At 40.3% G+C, this 19,084-nt stretch overlaps 2 protein-coding genes and 4 non-coding genes across 6 annotated transcripts; 5 read left to right on the forward strand and 1 right to left on the reverse strand.

Annotated features, from left to right (window-relative positions):
• Nucleotides 1-1,420: 1,420 nt before the first annotated feature.
• Nucleotides 1,421-15,264, reverse strand: MED22 (mediator complex subunit 22). Its single transcript, XM_074294034.1, has 5 exons — nucleotides 15,129-15,264; nucleotides 13,863-13,994; nucleotides 9,117-9,197; nucleotides 7,093-7,301; nucleotides 1,421-2,479 (listed from the first exon to the last, which is right to left on the reverse strand). Exons 2-5 carry the CDS (start codon nucleotides 13,983-13,985, stop codon nucleotides 2,281-2,283), a joined length of 612 nt encoding a protein of 203 aa, XP_074150135.1. The 5' UTR covers nucleotides 13,986-13,994; nucleotides 15,129-15,264; the 3' UTR covers nucleotides 1,421-2,280.
• Nucleotides 14,588-19,040, forward strand: RPL7A (ribosomal protein L7a). The gene is made up of 8 exons (XM_074294032.1): nucleotides 14,588-15,386; nucleotides 16,438-16,558; nucleotides 16,844-16,993; nucleotides 17,425-17,565; nucleotides 17,793-17,872; nucleotides 18,209-18,339; nucleotides 18,695-18,764; nucleotides 18,880-19,040. Exons 1-8 carry the CDS (start codon nucleotides 15,384-15,386, stop codon nucleotides 18,982-18,984), a joined length of 801 nt encoding a protein of 266 aa, XP_074150133.1. The 5' UTR covers nucleotides 14,588-15,383; the 3' UTR covers nucleotides 18,985-19,040.
• On the forward strand, nucleotides 16,704-16,780 carry LOC141559229 (small nucleolar RNA SNORD24). The gene has a single exon (XR_012487295.1). It is a non-coding gene; the product is annotated as a small nucleolar RNA SNORD24 (small nucleolar RNA).
• On the forward strand, nucleotides 17,282-17,355 carry LOC141559230 (small nucleolar RNA SNORD24). Its single transcript, XR_012487296.1, has one exon. It is a non-coding gene; the product is annotated as a small nucleolar RNA SNORD24 (small nucleolar RNA).
• On the forward strand, nucleotides 17,624-17,699 carry LOC141559226 (small nucleolar RNA SNORD36). Its single transcript, XR_012487292.1, has one exon. It is a non-coding gene; the product is annotated as a small nucleolar RNA SNORD36 (small nucleolar RNA).
• LOC141559227 (small nucleolar RNA SNORD36) lies at nucleotides 18,046-18,123 on the forward strand. The gene has a single exon (XR_012487293.1). It is a non-coding gene; the product is annotated as a small nucleolar RNA SNORD36 (small nucleolar RNA).
• Nucleotides 19,041-19,084: the final 44 nt, after the last annotated feature.

Here is a 19,084-nt window from a genome sequence, read left to right on the forward strand (position 1 = left end):
AGAGATTAAGAAAGATGGGATTGGAGTAAGGAATTTAGATTTGGCAAATGAGAAATCAATTGGAAGTTTTGGTGAGAGGAACCCATATGTATTACAAGGTTGTCGTCAAAAAAAGCAGTATTTATTATATTCCATGCACTGGACTATCCTTGACATCGATATCCTTGGAAATATATTGATTTTGGTCCTTCTAGAAAAGGAATAATATCACCAGTATGACACCATGACTTACTAATGAATTGGTCTCCAGTGGGGCAGGGCTTCAAAAAGTCATCTTCATACTTGCTTTCTGCCTTAAGAGTCTGGGAATCCAGTACCAGATCAAACATCAATGCAACAGTCAGTGGCCCAAGAAGCAGTGGGTGATTTTAGATCTTTCTAAATTAAGGTTCTCCCAGGTCTGTACAAGACACATTTTAAAAAACCACAGTCCACTTTTCAGGACAATTTCCCTCATCAGCCCAAGCTTTCCAAAGCTGTATTCCACAGTACTACTGAAACAATTAAAGAATGGAAATTAGGAAATCAAATTATTTAAACCTCACGATTTGTTTTTTTACAGAAGGTGGTTCAAGTCCACATATCCTTTAGTCAGTCATGGTAACTATTTGGCAAGACAATACCCCCTTCAAGACTTCTTAGCTTGGTTATATATAAGACTAGTAGAATGTTAACTTGAAGGGACTGACTCAGTGTCTGGCATAAAGCTAGTATTTAATAAATGATGGTTGATTAACTGAGAAGTGAAGCACAAATATGATTTTCTCTCTATCTAGATTGACTACTACTAAGTGTTCCTTATTATTTTCCTAATTTTACTGTTGGTTAACTTTTTAAAATCTGGGGTAAAATTCTTTGTACTCTAGGGGTTTATAATCTGATTTATGAGACAAGTCCCATCCACAGAACAAGGGAAATCATCCTTGTTCCTTTTTAGGAAGTCTAAGATTGATGGAGCTGGATTCTAGTCCTGGCTGTTCCTCACTCTGTGACCTCAGACAACTTGTCTTGGTTTGTAAAATAATTGGCTTGGACTGAATTTAGTCAATAGATGAGCTCAAGGCTCTTGCTAGTTCTAACATTCTATGTTCAATAATGTTTTTCTTTAGAACCAACCTCCTAATTTACATCATCCAGAATGTAAGCTCCATAAGATCAAGAATCTTCCCTGCTTTGAATCCCCAGTTTTTATCAGTATGTGGCACATAGCAGGCACTTATTTCTATTAAGCGTTTGTTGACCGAGCCCCTTCCCTTCAGATGACTAAGTATGACCCTCTCTTTCTCCACCAGATGATACAATGGAAAAGAGTTATTTTCTTTTCTGCTCCCCCTCCCAAGGTCCTAAGTGCATCTCTAATGTTAGAGGACCAGCAGGTATACTCTCCCAACTTGTGAGTTCATATTTTTCAAGACAAATCACCAAAAGTCCATGATTTATTTATTCAACATTCTACTTACAAAAATAAAGAATCACTGTAGAAAATGAATGGTACATGACAGTGTAATCCAGTCCCTCTGTTCACCTGAGATCCAGGCAATAGCAACATTTCAAGAGTCACCTTTAATATAGAACTTCCCATGGAAAAAGTGACTATGTCAAGTATTTATCTTGTGAGATGAAGCTGGTTTTGCTCATTTACAGTAGTTAAATCTGACCCACAAAAGTCAGTTTTAAATGTGGCTTTTATGTATGCTGCTTAAGTTAATGCCACGTTTTTTCTGTATCTACTTACAAATCCAAGTATTCATGGTCCCCCTTCTTATACATACATACACACACACACACACACACACATATACACTTCTGAGTGTAGGATGAAATCCAAGCTATATTCCTCATAAACTCTACTATTCTCAAATCAGCTAGAGGGGAGGAAGAGGAAGACTTCATGAATAACAGTCCCCTAAATAGCTGAGGATGCAACCTAGTTTTTCCAACTCAAAGTGTTTGGCTCTGCCTAATGCTATGCTCAGGCTAACAAATTCCCTAACCCTCTCCCAAAAAGCCTATGGTTTTACTCTAATTTCAGGAACAAGGTGATTTTTACCCAAGAAAGGTTAGGTCCAAGAAAAGGAAGGGTAATTTAGCAGATAGTCTGGGCACTTGGAATCTATCCCTGAGGCTGAAGGAGAGAGGGAAGAAAGAGAGGGAAGACTCAGACTGAAATACTAACGTGTTGCTCTCCAAGTGGCACCCTGTGCCCAAAAGGGCAGCTGTTGGCTGTGGTAGCTGGAGTCAGCGGCAAGCACCTTTGACAGCATCAGGACCGGATCCTGGTCAGGCATGCTCCGTGGGACCAGGGACAGGCCCGTTGACGTGAGGGAGCACTGGTGTGGTCCCCTGCAGAGGGGCTGTGCCAGGCTCTGCCGGAGACACTAGCAGAGGTGCAGGGAGGCCATCAGGGGAGAATGAAGTGAGGTCCTGCCTCCAGTAGGCTTCACACAGGGGCAGATCAATTGTGTCGCAAAGACTGTAGCTTTTCCATAACCAAAAAAAAACCCCAGGAAGAAAGACAGCAGGAGCAGGGAGAGATGTGAAGGCAGGGGAAAGGGAAATAAAAGGAGGGGGGGAAAAAAGCAAGACAGAAGCAGAGCATTTAGAAAACAGTACCAATCCTTGAAGAAATCCCTACCCACCCAAATCTGACTCACCTAATTCCCAAATCCTGGCCTTCATGAAATGGCATCAACCTAAGTAAACTTGAATTTAAAACATTCAGGATCGATGCAAAACAGGACAATTACCTGCTTAAAAGAAAGATTTATTGCAGGATCCTTTTAAGTGAACCCACTATCACAGTCAAGAAAAGATATGCATTCACTCACTCATGTCCATTTATCCATTGCTTTGCTTGTGTCTACCAGTTATTTTTAAATATGAATTCCCTGGGTCCTGCAAGGTGGGAAGAAGTGTGATACCATGAAAATCATCAGAGGCCCTAGGTTCACATTCTACCTCAGATACTTTCTACCTGTGTAACCTTAAGGGCAAGACACGGGGCTTTTGGTTTCCTCCACTTTAAAAGGAGGAGTTTGTACTAGGTGGCCTCCTGGAAATCCTCCCTGATCTAGATCTAAGGCTCCACAACTTCTGACTAAATCCATGATTTTATCACTTCTCTGAAAGCAGGGATCGCATAGGTAGGGGTTCTTGTTTTTAAAGACAAGCTCAGCACAGCACAGCACAAGACCTTCCATTAAGGCAATTGCATAACTGGCTGCAACAGTACTTATGGGTCAACCCATTTGTAGGAAGCCAATAGTTCTTGCTATGACTTTGAAATAGCAAAAACCTAAGTGAGGGGTGAGGGTGGTTAGATTTCAAGCTAGAGCTCAAAAGGTCTGGCCACAATCTGCTATATCCCTGAGGGTTCTTACATGTAAGTATTTGTACTTCACAACTGGGGCAAGTCTAAGCTGGGTAGTTCAGTGGATAGAGTTCTGGGCCTGGAATCAGGAAGACCTTAAGACGCTTCCTATCTAGGTAAAGTAATTTCATCTTTGTTTGCCTTTGGAGAGGAATATGGCCAACCACTCCAATATCTCTGCCAAGAAAATCCCATGGACAATACTACGAGGTCAGGAAGAGGAGACATGACAACAACAGCAAAGGCTTGTTTGACTGTAAGCAAAAACAAAAAGTATAAGAAAAACTTTCCTGGGCCTCAGTTTCTTTATCTGTAAAGTGGGAGGAGAGGGAACCTGAATTATCTCCAGGCCCCTTTCAGCTCTAGGTCCCAGTACTTGGTCCTACCTCAGTCAAAAGCAAAGTTTCTTGGTCCCAGTTTTATAACGAGAAATGTCAATCTCCAAATGATAAATAACTATGATTGACTAAGTTCTGAGAAATTTTTATTTTAACTGGCTGTTTTTTTTAACCTGAACTCTTGATCTTTGGGCAAGAAATCTAATCACTTTTGGACCTTCAATTTCCCCAAACCTGGTAATTTCTACTAGATTATCTGACAAACCTTGGAATCAGCTAACTGATAGGGGAAAAAAGTGTAGAGGGAGGATTGTGGAGGAGGGCAAACCAGGTGTTGTTTCTGAAAAGGTAAATAACATCTCTTTCCTAAGTCTACATGACTCTTGGATGCTGCCTTCCCTTCTTCTAGACTTTATCTGGCTCCCCAACCCTGGAAGCCCACCACAAACAAGAAGCAGTGGGACACTCCAAAGGAAAAAGCTGGAGAGTCAGGCTAAGGAAAAAAGCAAACAATAGGGAGACATAGCAAAGTGGGTACAAGAGAGGAGAAAGGAAAAAGAACACAGCAGGGGTGACATAAAGAGCAGCTCATATGGAGAAAACATTTCGAGATGTGCTTGGTGTCCCAGTTTGCTTACATTTAAAACTTTATTTACATGGGAATGAGATCAGGGAAATGGAAAATGGATATAGGAGGATAAGATTAAAATACTTAACAGGATGGAGACACAACTGACAGTTTCAAAATAAGCATCATCATCATCATCATCAATCTGCCCCCTTAGAATTGCTGTAAAGGACCCTAAAAGAGGGAGTCTGGTAGGAAAAGATATGAAGGGACCATCATTTCCAACAGGGGACTATCCCACTTACCCTTACCACCATCACTATCCTAACCACCATAACATTAAGGCACTCTGGGATTTCCAGAAACATATTGAGGCATTTTACCTACTTCAGGGGGTTGGGGAAGAAAGATGAGGAGAGGTCATGGAGGATTTCAGAAGTTTAAAGCACTTGGGAATTTGAGCTGAGGTCATCTTATTAGATAGCATGTTAAATATGAGAGAGAAGGAAAATAAATCTGTCTTAATATTATAATGAGGATAGGATATGAATAATAGAACACTGTCTAGGAGTTAGGAGACCTGTATTCTGATTCTGGTTTTGCCACTTACTCGCTATAAGAATCAGTTACTTTTCTGTGGGTCAATTTCCTCATGAGTGGCATGAAGGAACTATATAGAAGCTATATCTCTCTATGGTTCCTTACACCTGATATTCCATGTTCTAAAGGTCCCTTCTAGCTCGAACATTCTAGGAGTCTATAATTTTGTGGTCATTTGATTCCCCTTCTCCCAAGTCATGGAGTTCTTCCCATAGAGAAAAATCATCTTTTTTACTCCTAAAGAGCTCAATGTAGGAATTTCACCAGAAAATATTTGTGAGAAACAAAGAGAGAAACATGAAAATAAACAATTGTCTTTTCTTTCAAGGAACCAGGTGAAATGATCAAAATTGGGCAAGGATCCTGAGAATTCAGAAGAGATGGGAAGGGGTGGAATAAAAAGCTTGGCATGGAATGATAGCTGGGGTTAGTATCCTTTTGCCAACTGATCTCTGGCTCTAAGAGTGCTAAATTTCTTACTTTATATTTCAAGTATTTATAATAATTCAGGACAATTAAGAGTTGGCACAAAACTGAGCCTCTTTATGAAAATGAGAGTCACAAGAAGATTCAACTATACATTTTAAATCCACAGCCAGGTCTGGCCTTAGACCCTCTCCAAACTAGGTTCACAAGCCTCTTTGGTGCAAAAATGATTATTTTAAAGGCACTGCTAGGTCCAAAGAGGGAAAAAGAAGCATAAACCCACTTAGTCATAAATTTGAAGACTTTATCAGCTTTGTGAACCGGGCACAGAAATAATTCAATTTTTCTCCTTTCATCTCAATAAAATAAGATTGAGCTAAATTGGAGGGAGAAGAGGAGAAAAGTAGGAAAGAAGAGAGCCTTAGCCTGGGGTGCATTAACTGTGGAAAGATTTCAGGGAAGCTGTGAATTAGAAAATAAAACTTACACCTTTACTTCACTAATCTCTAACTAGAAATTAGCAATTTCTTCTTTTATTTGAAAACACGGTTCTGCAAAAGGGCACAAGGGCTTTACCAGACTGCCTCAGGGGTCCATGATTAAAAAAAAAAAAAAAAAAAAAGTGAAGAACTCCAGAGCTAGATGACTTTTAAGTAATATAGAGAATTAAAAAAAATATATATATATATATATATAGAGAGAGAGAATTCCCAAAGTAGGTAATACCAAAATTATCAAGATTGGGCTTTGAAATGCAGTGTGTATCTGGAGATTTTTTCCCCACTATTATTCTCAGCTTTACCCTGAATCCAATCTGTCTCCTTAATTTTATTTAGTTCAGGCTAATGTTAAAATTGGTCTTTGTTCCCTGAGCACCTATCTTCTACATGGGAGAAAACAAGTGCAGACTCTAGCTGGCTGAGAGAAATCAGTCTATCAAAGGGAAAATTAGCAATTTAAATGCATAACAGAGTAGCAATTGAAACTGTAGAATTAACATGGGCTATCCTATCAGAAAGGCTAAATTATAAAGGCAGCTTTGGGTAGTGTGGGCCCCAAGAGACACATTTTATTTTTTACTCTGCAGACTCAGTTTTCCACTCTATAAATAGGCTGTACTAAATGAGATTGAAGGTTTGTCTCTTGCCATCTGAAACACTTAAGTTTCTATGAGGGGGCAGCTAGGTTGTGCAGTGGATAGAGCACCAGCCCTGAAGTCAGGAGGACCTGAGTTCTAATCTGGCTGTGTGACCCTGGGCCAGTCACTTAACCCCAATTACCTCAGCAAAAAAAAAAAAAGATTCTATGAGCATTCACTGTGGGAAACCAGCAAAGCAAAAACGTAGATATTCAACAATCTATAGTGGGTACAATGCTTTCATCCACATATCTTTGTTTGAGATCAGTTATTCTGGTTCAGAGGAGTATCCACACCTACAGCTCTATCTCCATTTACTTTGGCATCAACAATTTCCCCAGAGAGAATAGGTACCTGGGTCACCAAAGAAGAAATAAATTTTTCTTTTAGGGAGCCAGAGATGACTGCCATCTTTACTGGCTTTCACAGAGCTTCCAGGGTAAGAGATCATCTTATGAGGGTGAGAAAAAAATCCCACAAAAGTCAGGAAGGCCAGTAACCCTGGCAGGCACAGCTGTAGGAAGAACCAAAGGTTTCCCCCTAAGCCCCTGATTGGGTCAACTCTCCTGCTGCCTGCTCTCTGGGAGAGGTGAATGAAAAAGGAAGAGGAGGCAGTTTCACAAGCTTCTGGAGTACACAGCCCTATTTGTACCTGGATGAGTAATACTCTTCCTCCAGCTCATACAAATCAATGGAAATTTCATCCCGAAGGGAAATGAGCTTCTTGTCACACTCATCCTGCAGTCCCCGAAGCTGCTGGTTGCGCTGATCGATGGCTTCATTCACTGAGGGAAAGTCATTGAGGATGAGAAATTGCTTGAGATCAGACACCAGCTTCATCAGGGATTCCCCGGCACGCACCTTGGTAATGTCAATGTATAAGAAGGGAGACGGGGGTTTAGGAAGATTAGAAAAGTAGCAATTTGAGGACTGGACAGAGATCTGTTTTCAGAATTACTTCCATAAAAGGGGAAGACCAAGTACTACTCTCTACATGAAGTCTTTCCTGATCCCTCTCAGCTGCTAGCACCTCCCTTACCAAGGTTAGCTGGCATAAGCTTTATGTTTCCAATATACTTAATGCATACATATAAACATGTGTGTTGTGTGAATATTAATTATGTGTGTGTGTGTGTGTTTTTTATATGGGGGGATGAATGACTTTTTTCTAGTAGGGGCCACACTCCAGATTTTTTCACCTCCAGTTTTCTAGCATCAATTTAGGTGCTTAATAAAGGCTAGATTGAAACAAACATGCCTGATGCTTATGACCTAGCCCCTCATCTCTTTCCAGTCACTTCACAGCCTTTCCCAACAAGGGAAACTGAGGCACCAAGGATAAATTCCACATATCTAACCTGCTGTATGCTTAAGCTGTCCCTCTTAAACTTCATGGGGAAAGTGAAGGAAGTTCTGAACAAGGAAATGTTTCTCCACAAGTTTACATATTTACTCTGAAATTATATTCCCTCTTGGTCTCTGATTTTCCAATAATAATAATAGCTTTAATTATTTGAGCCCAATTTCACAAGGACAAATTCCATACCCTACTACCCTTTCCCCATCTTGGATAATAAAATTTCAGGGCAAAAGGGCTTTTAGCACCAGCTATCAAGAAAATAATGTCCTACTGCAAGAGAGCCCCACTGAAGCCAGTTTTCATTTGTGGAGGTTTCTGGGAACAGGGGAAGCACTGAGAAGTCAAACTTATTTAGATCACTCAAAGATTTTAATACTTCTTCACCATTTACAGGATTCCTTAGCCTGATGTTCCCTGATGCCTTAAATAATCTGGATATCTTCTACCTCTACAATCTCATCTCCCAAAGCTCTAATTTCAACTACTGTCACCTGAATGTGGGTCCTTGGATTTCTCATCTAGGTGTCTTTGCTCACAATGTTTCCCAATAATGTTCCTTCCCACCTCCCTCAGCCTGTCTAAAATCCTGTTTTATTTAAAAAGTTTTTCTTCTATGATGAACTGAACAAACACCAAGAAGCATAAACAATATCATGTATAAAAAACAAATAAACAAAAACCACCAGGAGACTGCATGCAAAACTGAACTGTTATATGTAGGGGTTTTTTTAAGTTTAAAATAAAACTTAACACAATAATAACAAAGTCTCTTGCTTGCCTCTCATTTCTATTAGAAAGCACTCCCCAACAGCCTTGGACCCCAGGACATGTCTATCTCCCCTGAACTCTTTTGGGAATTAACTGTTCAGGGAATACTAGTATTGGTGATTATCTTTACATGAGGGGATGAGGTATATATGACTTCTCTTTGAGGGCAAGGGAGTCTTGCTCATATTTATAACACTCACAGTGTTTAGTACAGAATTTTCTGAATAATTAAGTGCTCAGTAAAGATCTGATTAACCAATGTGAGATTTGGGGCTTTTTTTTCTCTTATCCTTCACCTGGCCTCTTTTTTTGGAGAACTGATTGCAAAGAGCAAAAGTATTTCTTTTGGATACAACGGAAGGGTTGAGGACAAGCAATTGCATGGCCCAGATTCAGACTCTCAATAGGGAAGTAGTGGTGATGGAAGAGACAGAACCCAAGACTAGGTATAACCTAAGGGAAGCAAACAGAAATTGCTGTAGTTGTTTTCTGTCCCTCAAAGCAAGACGCAGAAAAGGGAGGAAGAATGAAGAACAAGGCTTACTTACAATATTGGCAGCTCTCACATGCATTTCATAATTGTCCTGCTCACCCTGAGTTGCCCGAGACACCTGAGTTTCATCTTCAATCTAGAGGAGAAATAAGAACAATTGTTAACAATGCCAATGCCTCTTGTCAGTTCAAGACTTTGCTATAAACTTCTCAGGACATAGCTGGGAGGGGAAAGGATGAAGGGAAGGAAGCAAAAAACACTTATAAAGAGAGGGAGATTCATGGCTTCCAGAAAAGTAGTGATACCTTCCTCCCCATCCCAAAAATTCTAGGTTAAGTAGAAAGTTATCCCCCCTTCGTACCTCATGGCCCAAGGTCAGGTAAAGTGAGTCTATAGCATTGAGTCCCTTCTCCCCCACAGAAAGAAAGGAAAAGCTGAGCATATATATTATATAATAATATAAATTATTATAATTTGGTCCAAAAGGGGATACAGGCAAAGAAAAGAGGTAAGAGTTCGTTTCCTAAGCTGCTGTTCTAATGATGATGATGATGGTGGTGGTAATGATAGCAATGATTATAATAATATTCCTGTGTGCTTTTGAATTGAACTGAAAGAGAATTCAGTTTGAATAAAAATTGTCCCCAAAAGGCACTACTGAATATGACTTGAATCATATAAAATGTAATTGGTAAATATTTAACAAAATAAAGAGAAATGCAACAAAACATAGGCAATATTACTATGTGATTTCTAAGTTAATATGAAGCCTGATACGACATTTATACATGGTTTAGTGATCCTCTACTTCTATTTGAACTTGACATTAATGTTCTTGGCAACACTAGGATTACAGTTTTCAGAAAAGATGCTGACCTACATTAGCAGAAGCATTTTCCTTTCCTGGGAATTTCCTATATATCAATATAAATCATAGGTTCAGTCCCTATCTTTTATAGAAAAAAACAAAACAAAAAACAGCTCACGTTCACCAAATCATAGGCAACACAAATATGGGAGGAATAATTATAATGATGGATGACAAGAAACTATTAAATAGCCTGACACTTTTTAACCAAAGAAAAGGAGATTTAGGGAGGCTACCCAGTTGTATTTAGATAGCTAAGAAACTGCTGTTTGGAAATGAGAATAGACTCATTCCATCCTGAAAGCAAAACTAGGAACAAAAGGTAGAAATCATAGGGAGGCAAACTTCAGCTCCATACATGGAAGAACATTCTAATAACTCTAACGATGGAAAAGTATTAAGTTTTCTGTCAAGGTTAGTAAAAGGCAGGATGGATGATTTCTTGTTAGAGATGTTGCTGGACTAGGATTGGATTGGACTGCCATCTGATTCTAAGATTTCAATAATTCTGTCTTTTGAACAGGAATTTAATATTCCTGATGTAGCTGAAAATCTTAAGTGGCTAAAATTATATGAACTCTAGTATTAATATTAGGATCTTGTGGTGCCAAGATGGTAAAGTAAGCAAGGAATTCTCTGAAGTCCTCCCAAATTTCCCTCCAAAGAACCAGAAAAAAACTGCCTCAGAATTGATCTCGAAGTAAAGAAGTAGTTTATTAGTACAGCAGGAAAGATCTGTCTCACTGGAATGGGAAGGGAGCAGGTCCAAGAGCACAGCCAGCCTCACCATAGGGAGCCTGAAGTAAGGCACCAAGCCAGAGGTAATCTACTTGTGAGGCAGTACCCACCTGCAAACCTGCAGCTCTCTAGACAAGTCTGTGAAGTACAGCACATCCTAGAGGCTCTCCCCTCCCTCAGCATAAGCCAACAGTGCTAATCAATAGCTCTGCCCTGGCATTGACAACACTGAGACACCACACCTCCCCCTCCCCACCCCATCCTTCCAAACATTTAAATTTTAAAAATTAAAAGGAAGGAAGAGAGAAAGGGAAAGAGAAAGGGAAGGAGGGAAGGAGGGAGGGAGGAAGGAAAGAAGGATTGATTCTAGAAAGTTACTATGGTGATAGGGAAGATCAAAGCATAAACTTAAAATAAGGTTAATCTATTTATATTTCTATATGACAATTTAATATTTGTAAAGCAATTAGAAGGAATATATGAAGATGGAGTATGTGAAAATAAGGTGACTTTGGTAGGATGATACCTGCCAAAAAAACAAAACAAAACAAAAAAGTGAGAAAGAAAACCACATTGATAGGAGGGAAAAAAAATTGAATGGGGCATTTATTTCACATAAAAGACATGAAAAAGCTATTATTATGGGAGGAAAAGATGGAGGTGGGGTTAGCAGGCAAAGCTTAAACCTTATTCTGATCTGAAAAAGGGAATTACATATCAAAGAACTGGGAAAACGAGTAGACGCCCATCAAGTGGGGACTGGCTGAACAAGTTGTGGTATATAAAGGTAACAGAATATTATTGTTCTATAAAAAATGATGAACAAGCTGACTTTAGAAAGTCTTGGAAAGATTTACACAAACTGATGCTGAGCAGAACAAGCAGAATCAGGAATATGATATACACAATAACAGCAAGGTTGTGAGATGATTAACTATGAAATATTTGGTTCTTCTCAGTGGTTCAGTGATCTAAAGCAATCACAAGAGACTCTGGGCAGAAAATGCCATATACAGGCAGAAAAAGAACTAAGGAGACTGAATGTAAATCAACATGCTATGTTCATTTCTTTTTTTTTGTTTTTTAATCTCTCCCATGGTTTTTCCCTTGTGCTCTGATTTTTCTCTCCCAATATGATTCGTAAAGCAATGAGTGATAAAAAAAAAAAAAAAAAAATTAATTGAAAAAGAAAAAAAAGGGGGAATTTATATATACATCTAGTTGGATTAAAAAAAAAAAAAAACTATCTTAGCCTATAAGGAAGTAAAAGGGAAAAGGATAATAGAAATATATTGAATAAGTATCTGATAAAAGCCTCATTTCCCAAATACATAGAGAACTGAGTAATATTTATAAAAATACAAGTTATTCTCAAATTGCTAAATGGTTTAAAGCGATGGTCCTCAAACTTTTTAAATAGGGGGACAGTTCACTGTCCCTCAGACTGTGGGAGGGCCGGATTATAGTAAAAACAAAAGCTCACACTCTGTCTCCGACCCTCAGCCCATTTGACATAACCCAGTGCAAGCCGCATCTGGCCCACAGCCTGTACTTTGAGAACCCCTAGGTTAAAGGATATGAAAAGGCAGTTTTCTGCCAAAGAAATTAATACTATTGGGGCAGCTAGGTGGTGCAGTGGATAGAGCAGTATCCCTGAAGTCAGGAGGACCTGAGTTCTAATCTGGCCTCAGACACTTAATACTTCCTAGCCGGGTGGGCAAGTCACTTAACCCCAATTGCGAAAGAAAGAAAGAAAGAAGTAAAGAAGGAAAGAAGGAAGGAAGGAAGGAAGGAAGGAAGGAAGGAAGGAAGGAAGGAAAGAAGGAAAGAAGGAAAGAAGGAAAGAAGGAAAGAAGAAAGAAAGAAAGAAAGAAAGAAAGAAAGAAAGAAAGAAAGAAAGAAAGAAAGAAAGAAAGAAAGAAAGAAAGAAAGAAAGAAAGAAAGAAGGAAAGAAGGAAAGAAGGAAAGAAGGAAAGAAAGAAAGAAAGAAAGAAAGAAAGAAAGAAATGCTATCTATATTCACATGAAAAAAAGTCTATAATCAAGTAGTGATCAAAGAAATGCAAATTAAAACATCTGAAGTACAACCTCACATCCATCATAGTGACCAATATGACAAAAAGGGAAGGTGTTGAGTGTTGTAGGGGATGTGGGAAAATTGGAACACTAATGTAATACATGAAGTTGTGAGGTGATCCAACCATTCTAGAGAGCAATTTGGAACTATGCCCAAAGAGCTATAAAGTTATTCACACTATTTGATCCAACAATGCCACTACTAGGTTTCTATCACAAAGACATCTCCAAAAATGGAAAAGGATCTATTTATAGCAGCTCTTTCTATGGTGGCTAAGAATTGGAAATCAAAGTGATATTTATCAATTGGGAAATGGTAAACAAGCTGTAGTATATGATTGTGATGGAATATTATTTTGTTATAAGAAATGACAAGGAAATGATTTCAGAAAACTGGAAAGACTTAGATGAACTGATGTACAGTGAAGTGAGCAGAACTATAATTAATTAGGAGATACACAGTAAAAGCAATTCTTTCAAAGAACTGTGAATGACTTAGCTATTCTCAGTAATACAATGATCCAAAATAATCCCAAAAGACTAATAATGAAGTATACTCTCTATCTCCAGATAAAGAAATGATATTGAGTAGACTGAAACATGCTGTTTTTCACTTTCGAGGCTTCTACAAAATGACTAATATAGAAATGTTTGCATGTGTATAATCTACATCTGATTGCTTATCATCTTATGGAGGGAGGAACAGAGGATCAGAATTTGGAACAATAATTTAACTAAAAATATTTAAAAATTTGAAAAAAGAAAGAAAAATATTAAGAAAAAAAGAGGAAGATGTTTTAGAAGTAGGAAGGAAATAGACAATAAATCATCTAAGGTATACATGACAATTCTTTCTTAACCTAAACGATACTAATCCGGAATACTACATTTTCCAACATTTTTCTGTCCTCCCTTATTCGCCTTCCAACTCTTATTTATACAAAAAGCAGATTAAGGAGAGGAACCTAGAACAACTCAGCATTCCGAATCCCAACATAATCCCTGCACACCAGTGCGGTAAAATTCAGGATGATGTTGGCACTAGAACAAGTTGCTTTTTCCCTTTTTATACAGTAAGGTGGGAGATGGTGGGAAGCTAGCTCCCTTCCTTCCACTTACCTTGGCTGTCTTTATGATCTCAGTGAAATTATCCATGATTGACTTGATATCATCTTTCAGTCTCTTGTTGTAGGACTGAAGGAGGGTCTCTTTGCTCTGGGGGAGGACTCTTTGTTGAGCCATCGCATTACCCTAGGAAGGCAAGTCAAAGAAGAGATGAATCATGTATGAGTAGTAGTGGAAGCAGCATACTTTAGTGAATGGAGCACTGCACTTGAGATTCACTAAGACCTGGATTCAAATCCAGCCTTAGACACCTATGAACATAAGGTCCCGTCCCCGCTCTTTTAATGTATAAGTTCTAAAACAAAAAGGAACAAGGTGCCATGGAGCTGGAGTCCAGAGACCAGTCTCTGGTTCAAGGCTGTCACCTCGCAGCTCTCAACCAAAATACTGGCTTGTGATGGCAACCAGTGCTACTAGGAGGCTGACTGACTCCAGGCACGTGTCAAACTCCGAGTCTTATTTTCTTCCCATGTAGAGGGGGGCTAATAAACTCCCAGATCAGGGAGACGAGAGCTCAGCTCTGGCCTCGGATCTTTCCCAGCTGTGACTGATCCCATCACTGCCTCCTTATCTGTGAAGCGGGGCGGAGGCAGCTAACTTCCCGGACTGTTTCGAGGATCCAGCGAAATAGTCCTCTTACTAGTCGCTGACGTTATTTCCTTATACTCTCACTCGCTTGTCTGCAGCCAGTAAGGACTTAGCGTTTGCTCCTCTGCCCCCGAATTTCCGCGTCTCTAAGATGGGGGTGAGGGCGGATTTGACAGCGCCCATTCCTCAGGGTTAGAGAGGAAAGCGTTTGTAAACTTTGAGGAGCACAGAAACGTGAGTGAGGATGACAAGGTGGCTTGGGGACTTCCTTCAGCAGACCCGACCCCGAAAAGCGCTCGATAAACGCTGGTCTGAGCCGCTTTCCTCCCCTGAAACGCGGGGTTGGACTTTCTCTATCCCAGTTCGGTATGTAAAGTCCTACTCCGATTCAAGATGATTAGGCCCCGGCCTAACAGAGGCCTCTGCCCGAGCGCTGGGGATACAGGGGAGGGGAGAAGGAAACGAGCCGGTGCCCAGGAGGCTTACACTCCCTCCGCGGGCCGCGCGCCTCCCAGCTCAGGCACAGCGCGTGCAGTCGCCGGCCAGGACAGCAAGGCCGCCCGCGGGCGGAACAGAGGGAGGGACGGGCCGCGAGTAGAAGTGACCCAGGAGGCTGCACAGCCGGATGGAGATAACGAAAATGCCAACCAGGACCCTTCCGGGGACCTTTACCTGTCTTCCCTGGGAGTCGGAAGTTGACCTTCCTCAGCCCAGCTCTCTCTCAACCAGAGTACATGCGCAGAGATCACTTTAAAAGCTTTGCCCGGAAGAAGCAAGAACTTCCTCTCTGGCCTTTAAGACCGCCTCCTTCCCACAAATCCTAAAAAAACCGTAAATCTCGCGCATGCGCGAGGCCTCGCGAGAGTCGAGGCGTAATACATATTACCCACAAGTCTCTTCTCTTCCTTTCTCGTTCTGCCGGCCAAGATGGTGAGCTATTCTGCTTTTTAGCGGGACCTTGGGTCTAACTCTATCCATCTCCATCCACTCTTTGCGGGCCGCAGCAAAGCAGCCTCTACCTGGGAAGGCTCCAGAGGGTCCCTCCGGAGGACCTAGGGTTGCGGGATGAGGGAAGCACCTATAACAGAGACGGAGGTTGGGCGGTTCTCGGACGGAGGGAAGGCCGCCGGGCCCGAGCCAGGACGCCGTGGCAGAGGGGCTTGCCCCTCTCTGCGGGTTGCCTGGCGGTCCTTGGCGACCCTCGAGGCCAGTGGTCAGACAGGCTGCACGACGGGCCCGTATCTGGGGCTTCACGGCGGTGGTGACGAGCGGGAGTGGGCTGGTTGGACTTCGCATCCGGGAACTGGGCTTGAGTCGTTGCACGTTACTCCAGGAAGGATTGAAAATGTGGCCTCAGCTAGGCGGACGATGGGCTGGAAGAAAACCTCAGGTCCAGCTTCGTGTTTTGTCCGGGGCCGGCCAGAAGCAGCCTGGTCGCCCCGGGTCTCAGATGGGCTGTGATAGCGCGCGTATCGCGCACTTTGTTTGAGGACCGAATGAGTTACCGGTGAAGTTTTTAGTTCCGTTCCTATGGGAGTAGGTGCTGTGTAAATGCTTCCTTGCTCGGTGGCTTATCCAGTTCTCTTGCCAAAGCAAATAGCGTTTGTTAGGCTGCAAGGCTTGGAGCCACCATATTGGGTGCTTTGGTTCCCCCATTCCCTTGTATTTAGAGATGGGCAAATCGCTTGCAGCTTTGTAAAAGTCCTTCCTGGAAGCAGAAGTTAAAACCTTGATTCTATGAAGTGTTCTTTACACTACAGATTATGACCAAGAAGTAAGAATAGAATCATAGACCTAGGGGAAGGAAAAAAAATTTCAAAGGCCATTCCTTCTAAATTTTTTTTTAAAGGTAAATTAGGAAAGTTGTATTTTTCTCCAGAGGTCTAAGTGGGATTTGAACCTATTTTGACTTGAGTCAAGGATTTATGGGAGAAGTACAGCTGAGAGGGCTCACTGGGATTTTTTTTTTTTTTTTTTTAAGCCAAAAGGGAAGAAGGCCAAGGGGAAGAAGGTGGCTCCGGCCCCTGCTGTTGTAAAGAAGCAAGAGGCCAAGAAAGTGGTCAATCCTTTGTTTGAGAAACGGCCCAAAAACTTTGGCATTGGTAAGTGATGGTAATGTGTGGTGTGTGGGTAAACTCGAATGTGCTAAAGCATTAAGCAAATGACCCCCAGATACTAGTGGGAATTGGAGAAAAGAATCTAAGAACTTGGGTGTTGGTAATAGACTCCACCGAGAGTTAACAGTTGTGCAAATGATGGAAAAGAATATTTGCTATCTTGAATGATGGTGATGACATTTCATAACCACCAAGATCACTGATGCACTCTGTCAATTAAAACAATCTGAATTAAGGATTGCAAGATTCACAATACTTTTTTTTTATTAGGTCAGGACATCCAGCCCAAAAGGGACCTTACTCGATTTGTCAAATGGCCTCGCTACATCAGACTTCAGCGTCAAAGGTCTATCCTGTACAAACGTTTGAAAGTTCCACCAGCAATTAACCAGTTTACCCAGGCTTTAGATCGTCAGACAGGTAAAAAAAAAAACAAAACTAGCCTTTTCTATTCTCTGTAAAAGAATTGTAGGTATAGGTTTTTAATATTTTTAAGGGTTACATCTTGTAACACAAATGCCTAAAACTTGCCAAATTGCTTATGGAAAAGATAGGGTGTTGTATATGTACATATGCTCTGTAAATGTTCTGATGTCCAGGTTAATATCTCATTATTTGTTGTGGTGGTGGTGGTGGTTTTTGTTTTTTGTTTTTTTTTTTTTAAGTAACTTAAAATCCGTTAATTTCTGTAGTAACTGGAGGAATATGTGCAGATGATGATTACAATATTTGCTATCTGAGTAGCAATGATTACATATTTAACCACCAAGATCGCTGATGCACCAGATATAAGGAATACAAAAATAGTTGTTTTAAAACCAGTATCTTAACCGACAAACTTCTTGTTCCAGCTACTCAACTGCTTAAACTAGCTCACAAATACAGACCTGAGACAAAACAAGAAAAGAAACAAAGGCTGCTGGCTAGGGCTGAACAAAAAGCTGCAGGCAAAGGAGATGTCCCCACTAAGAGACCACCTGTCCTCAGAGCAGGTAAATTAGTTCTGTGTCTAAAACTGATTGTTTTTAGTATGTGAATCTTAGCAAGCTGTTGCAATGATGTATGAATTTCTTCACCTGAAATAATTGTGTAGATCAAATACACGAGCTTTTTAACCCTGAGCCATAGCTGAAGATTCATGGTTTATTATTTTTTTTAATTAGTAAGAAAGCAGTAAATCAGTAACAGAACCCATGCACATTCTGGTTATGTTTTTTAGGTGTTAACACTGTTACTACCCTGGTAGAAAACAAGAAAGCACAGTTGGTAGTGATTGCACATGATGTGGACCCCATTGAGGTAAGTTCTGAGCTTGGGAGATTGTAAAAAGGGGTGGGAATGTGGTATTAGGAGTAACAATGAAATATGCTGGAATTTTATTTCTAGTCTGTCATGTTGAATGTGAATGTGTTTTGTTTCCTGAAGTATTTTTAAAGGGACTGAAATCCCATAGCAAATGGGATTTTTGGCTTTTGCAATGATGTATGAATTTCTTCACCTGGATTAATAGCATGGAGAATAAATATACGAGCTTTTTAACCCTGAGCAAATGCCAAAAGACAAGTTACTCTTTTCCCCCCTCCCCCCTTGTGTGGTTAAGTACTCTGTAGACTTAATTATTCATATGTCTTCCAGCTGGTGGTCTTCCTACCTGCTTTGTGCAGGAAAATGGGGGTTCCTTACTGTATTATCAAAGGTAAAGCCAGACTGGGTCGCTTAGTTCACCGAAAGACTTGCACGAGCATTGCCTTCACACAGGTTAACCCGTAAGTATATTTTATTCAATAATTTAACTATTTAAATCCAAAACAATTTGTGAGAAGAGAGCTTAAATTTATCCTACCCTAAAAGTGGTACAATTTACTGTTGTAGCTTAGCATTTTTTTCACTTTTGAAAGCTCAAGGAAAATTGCTAACTTGGGATTTGGTGTCAAAATGGGTTTAAAAATAAATAAGAGATTTGCTCTTATTCTGAACCTTTTGACAATGATGTACAGAATTTCTTCACCTGATAATAGCATGTAGAAATATTTATTCTGAGACAAAAGGTTCTGTATCATAAGACAATTGAATTATCTAGTGAAAGAGTTCTGTGGTTAATTCTTCTGATTTTCTCAACAGTGAAGATAAAGGAGCCCTAGCTAAGCTGGTAGAAGCCATCAAAACCAATTACAATGACAGATATGATGAGGTAAGGACTAATTCTCAATTATAGGCTAAGTGAATGAAGTTTTTTTTTTCTTTCAGGAGTGGGAAATGTGTTGCATAATATAGAGTTATTAATTTTATTTCCTTTGTCTTTTCAGATCCGTCGTCACTGGGGTGGCAATGTCCTTGGTCCAAAATCAGTGGCTCGTATTGCCAAGCTGGAAAAGGCAAAAGCTAAGGAACTTGCAACCAAATTGGGTTAAATGTATGTTTGATTTTTCCCTACATAAAAATAAAAATTTAAACAAATTGAAAATGAGATTGAAGTTACTAATGTGATGTACATATAAAATTATGGGGGGG

This window comes from Sminthopsis crassicaudata, chromosome 2, assembly GCF_048593235.1.
Source record: "Sminthopsis crassicaudata isolate SCR6 chromosome 2, ASM4859323v1, whole genome shotgun sequence".
Lineage (NCBI taxonomy): Eukaryota > Metazoa > Chordata > Mammalia > Dasyuromorphia > Dasyuridae > Sminthopsis > Sminthopsis crassicaudata.

What these genes read in the sequence shown, in the direction of transcription:
- MED22 (XM_074294034.1), bottom strand. Translation starts at nt 13,985, where the DNA reads ATGGCTCAACAAAGAGTCCTCCCCCAGAGCAAAGAGACCCTCCTTCAG. An exon ending in ATGTGAGAGCTGCCAATATT is followed by an intron (nt 7,302 to 9,116) that starts GTAAGTAAGCCT and finishes GACATTACCAAG; the next exon opens with GTGCGTGCCGGGGAATCCCT. An exon ending in GAAGAGTATTACTCATCCAG is followed by an intron (nt 2,480 to 7,092) that starts GTACAAATAGGG and finishes GTTATGGAAAAG; the next exon opens with CTACAGTCTTTGCGACACAA.
- RPL7A (XM_074294032.1), top strand. An exon ending in GGCTTTAGATCGTCAGACAG is followed by an intron (nt 16,994 to 17,424) that starts GTAAAAAAAAAA and finishes TTCTTGTTCCAG; the next exon opens with CTACTCAACTGCTTAAACTA. An exon ending in ATGATGTGGACCCCATTGAG is followed by an intron (nt 17,873 to 18,208) that starts GTAAGTTCTGAG and finishes TATGTCTTCCAG; the next exon opens with CTGGTGGTCTTCCTACCTGC.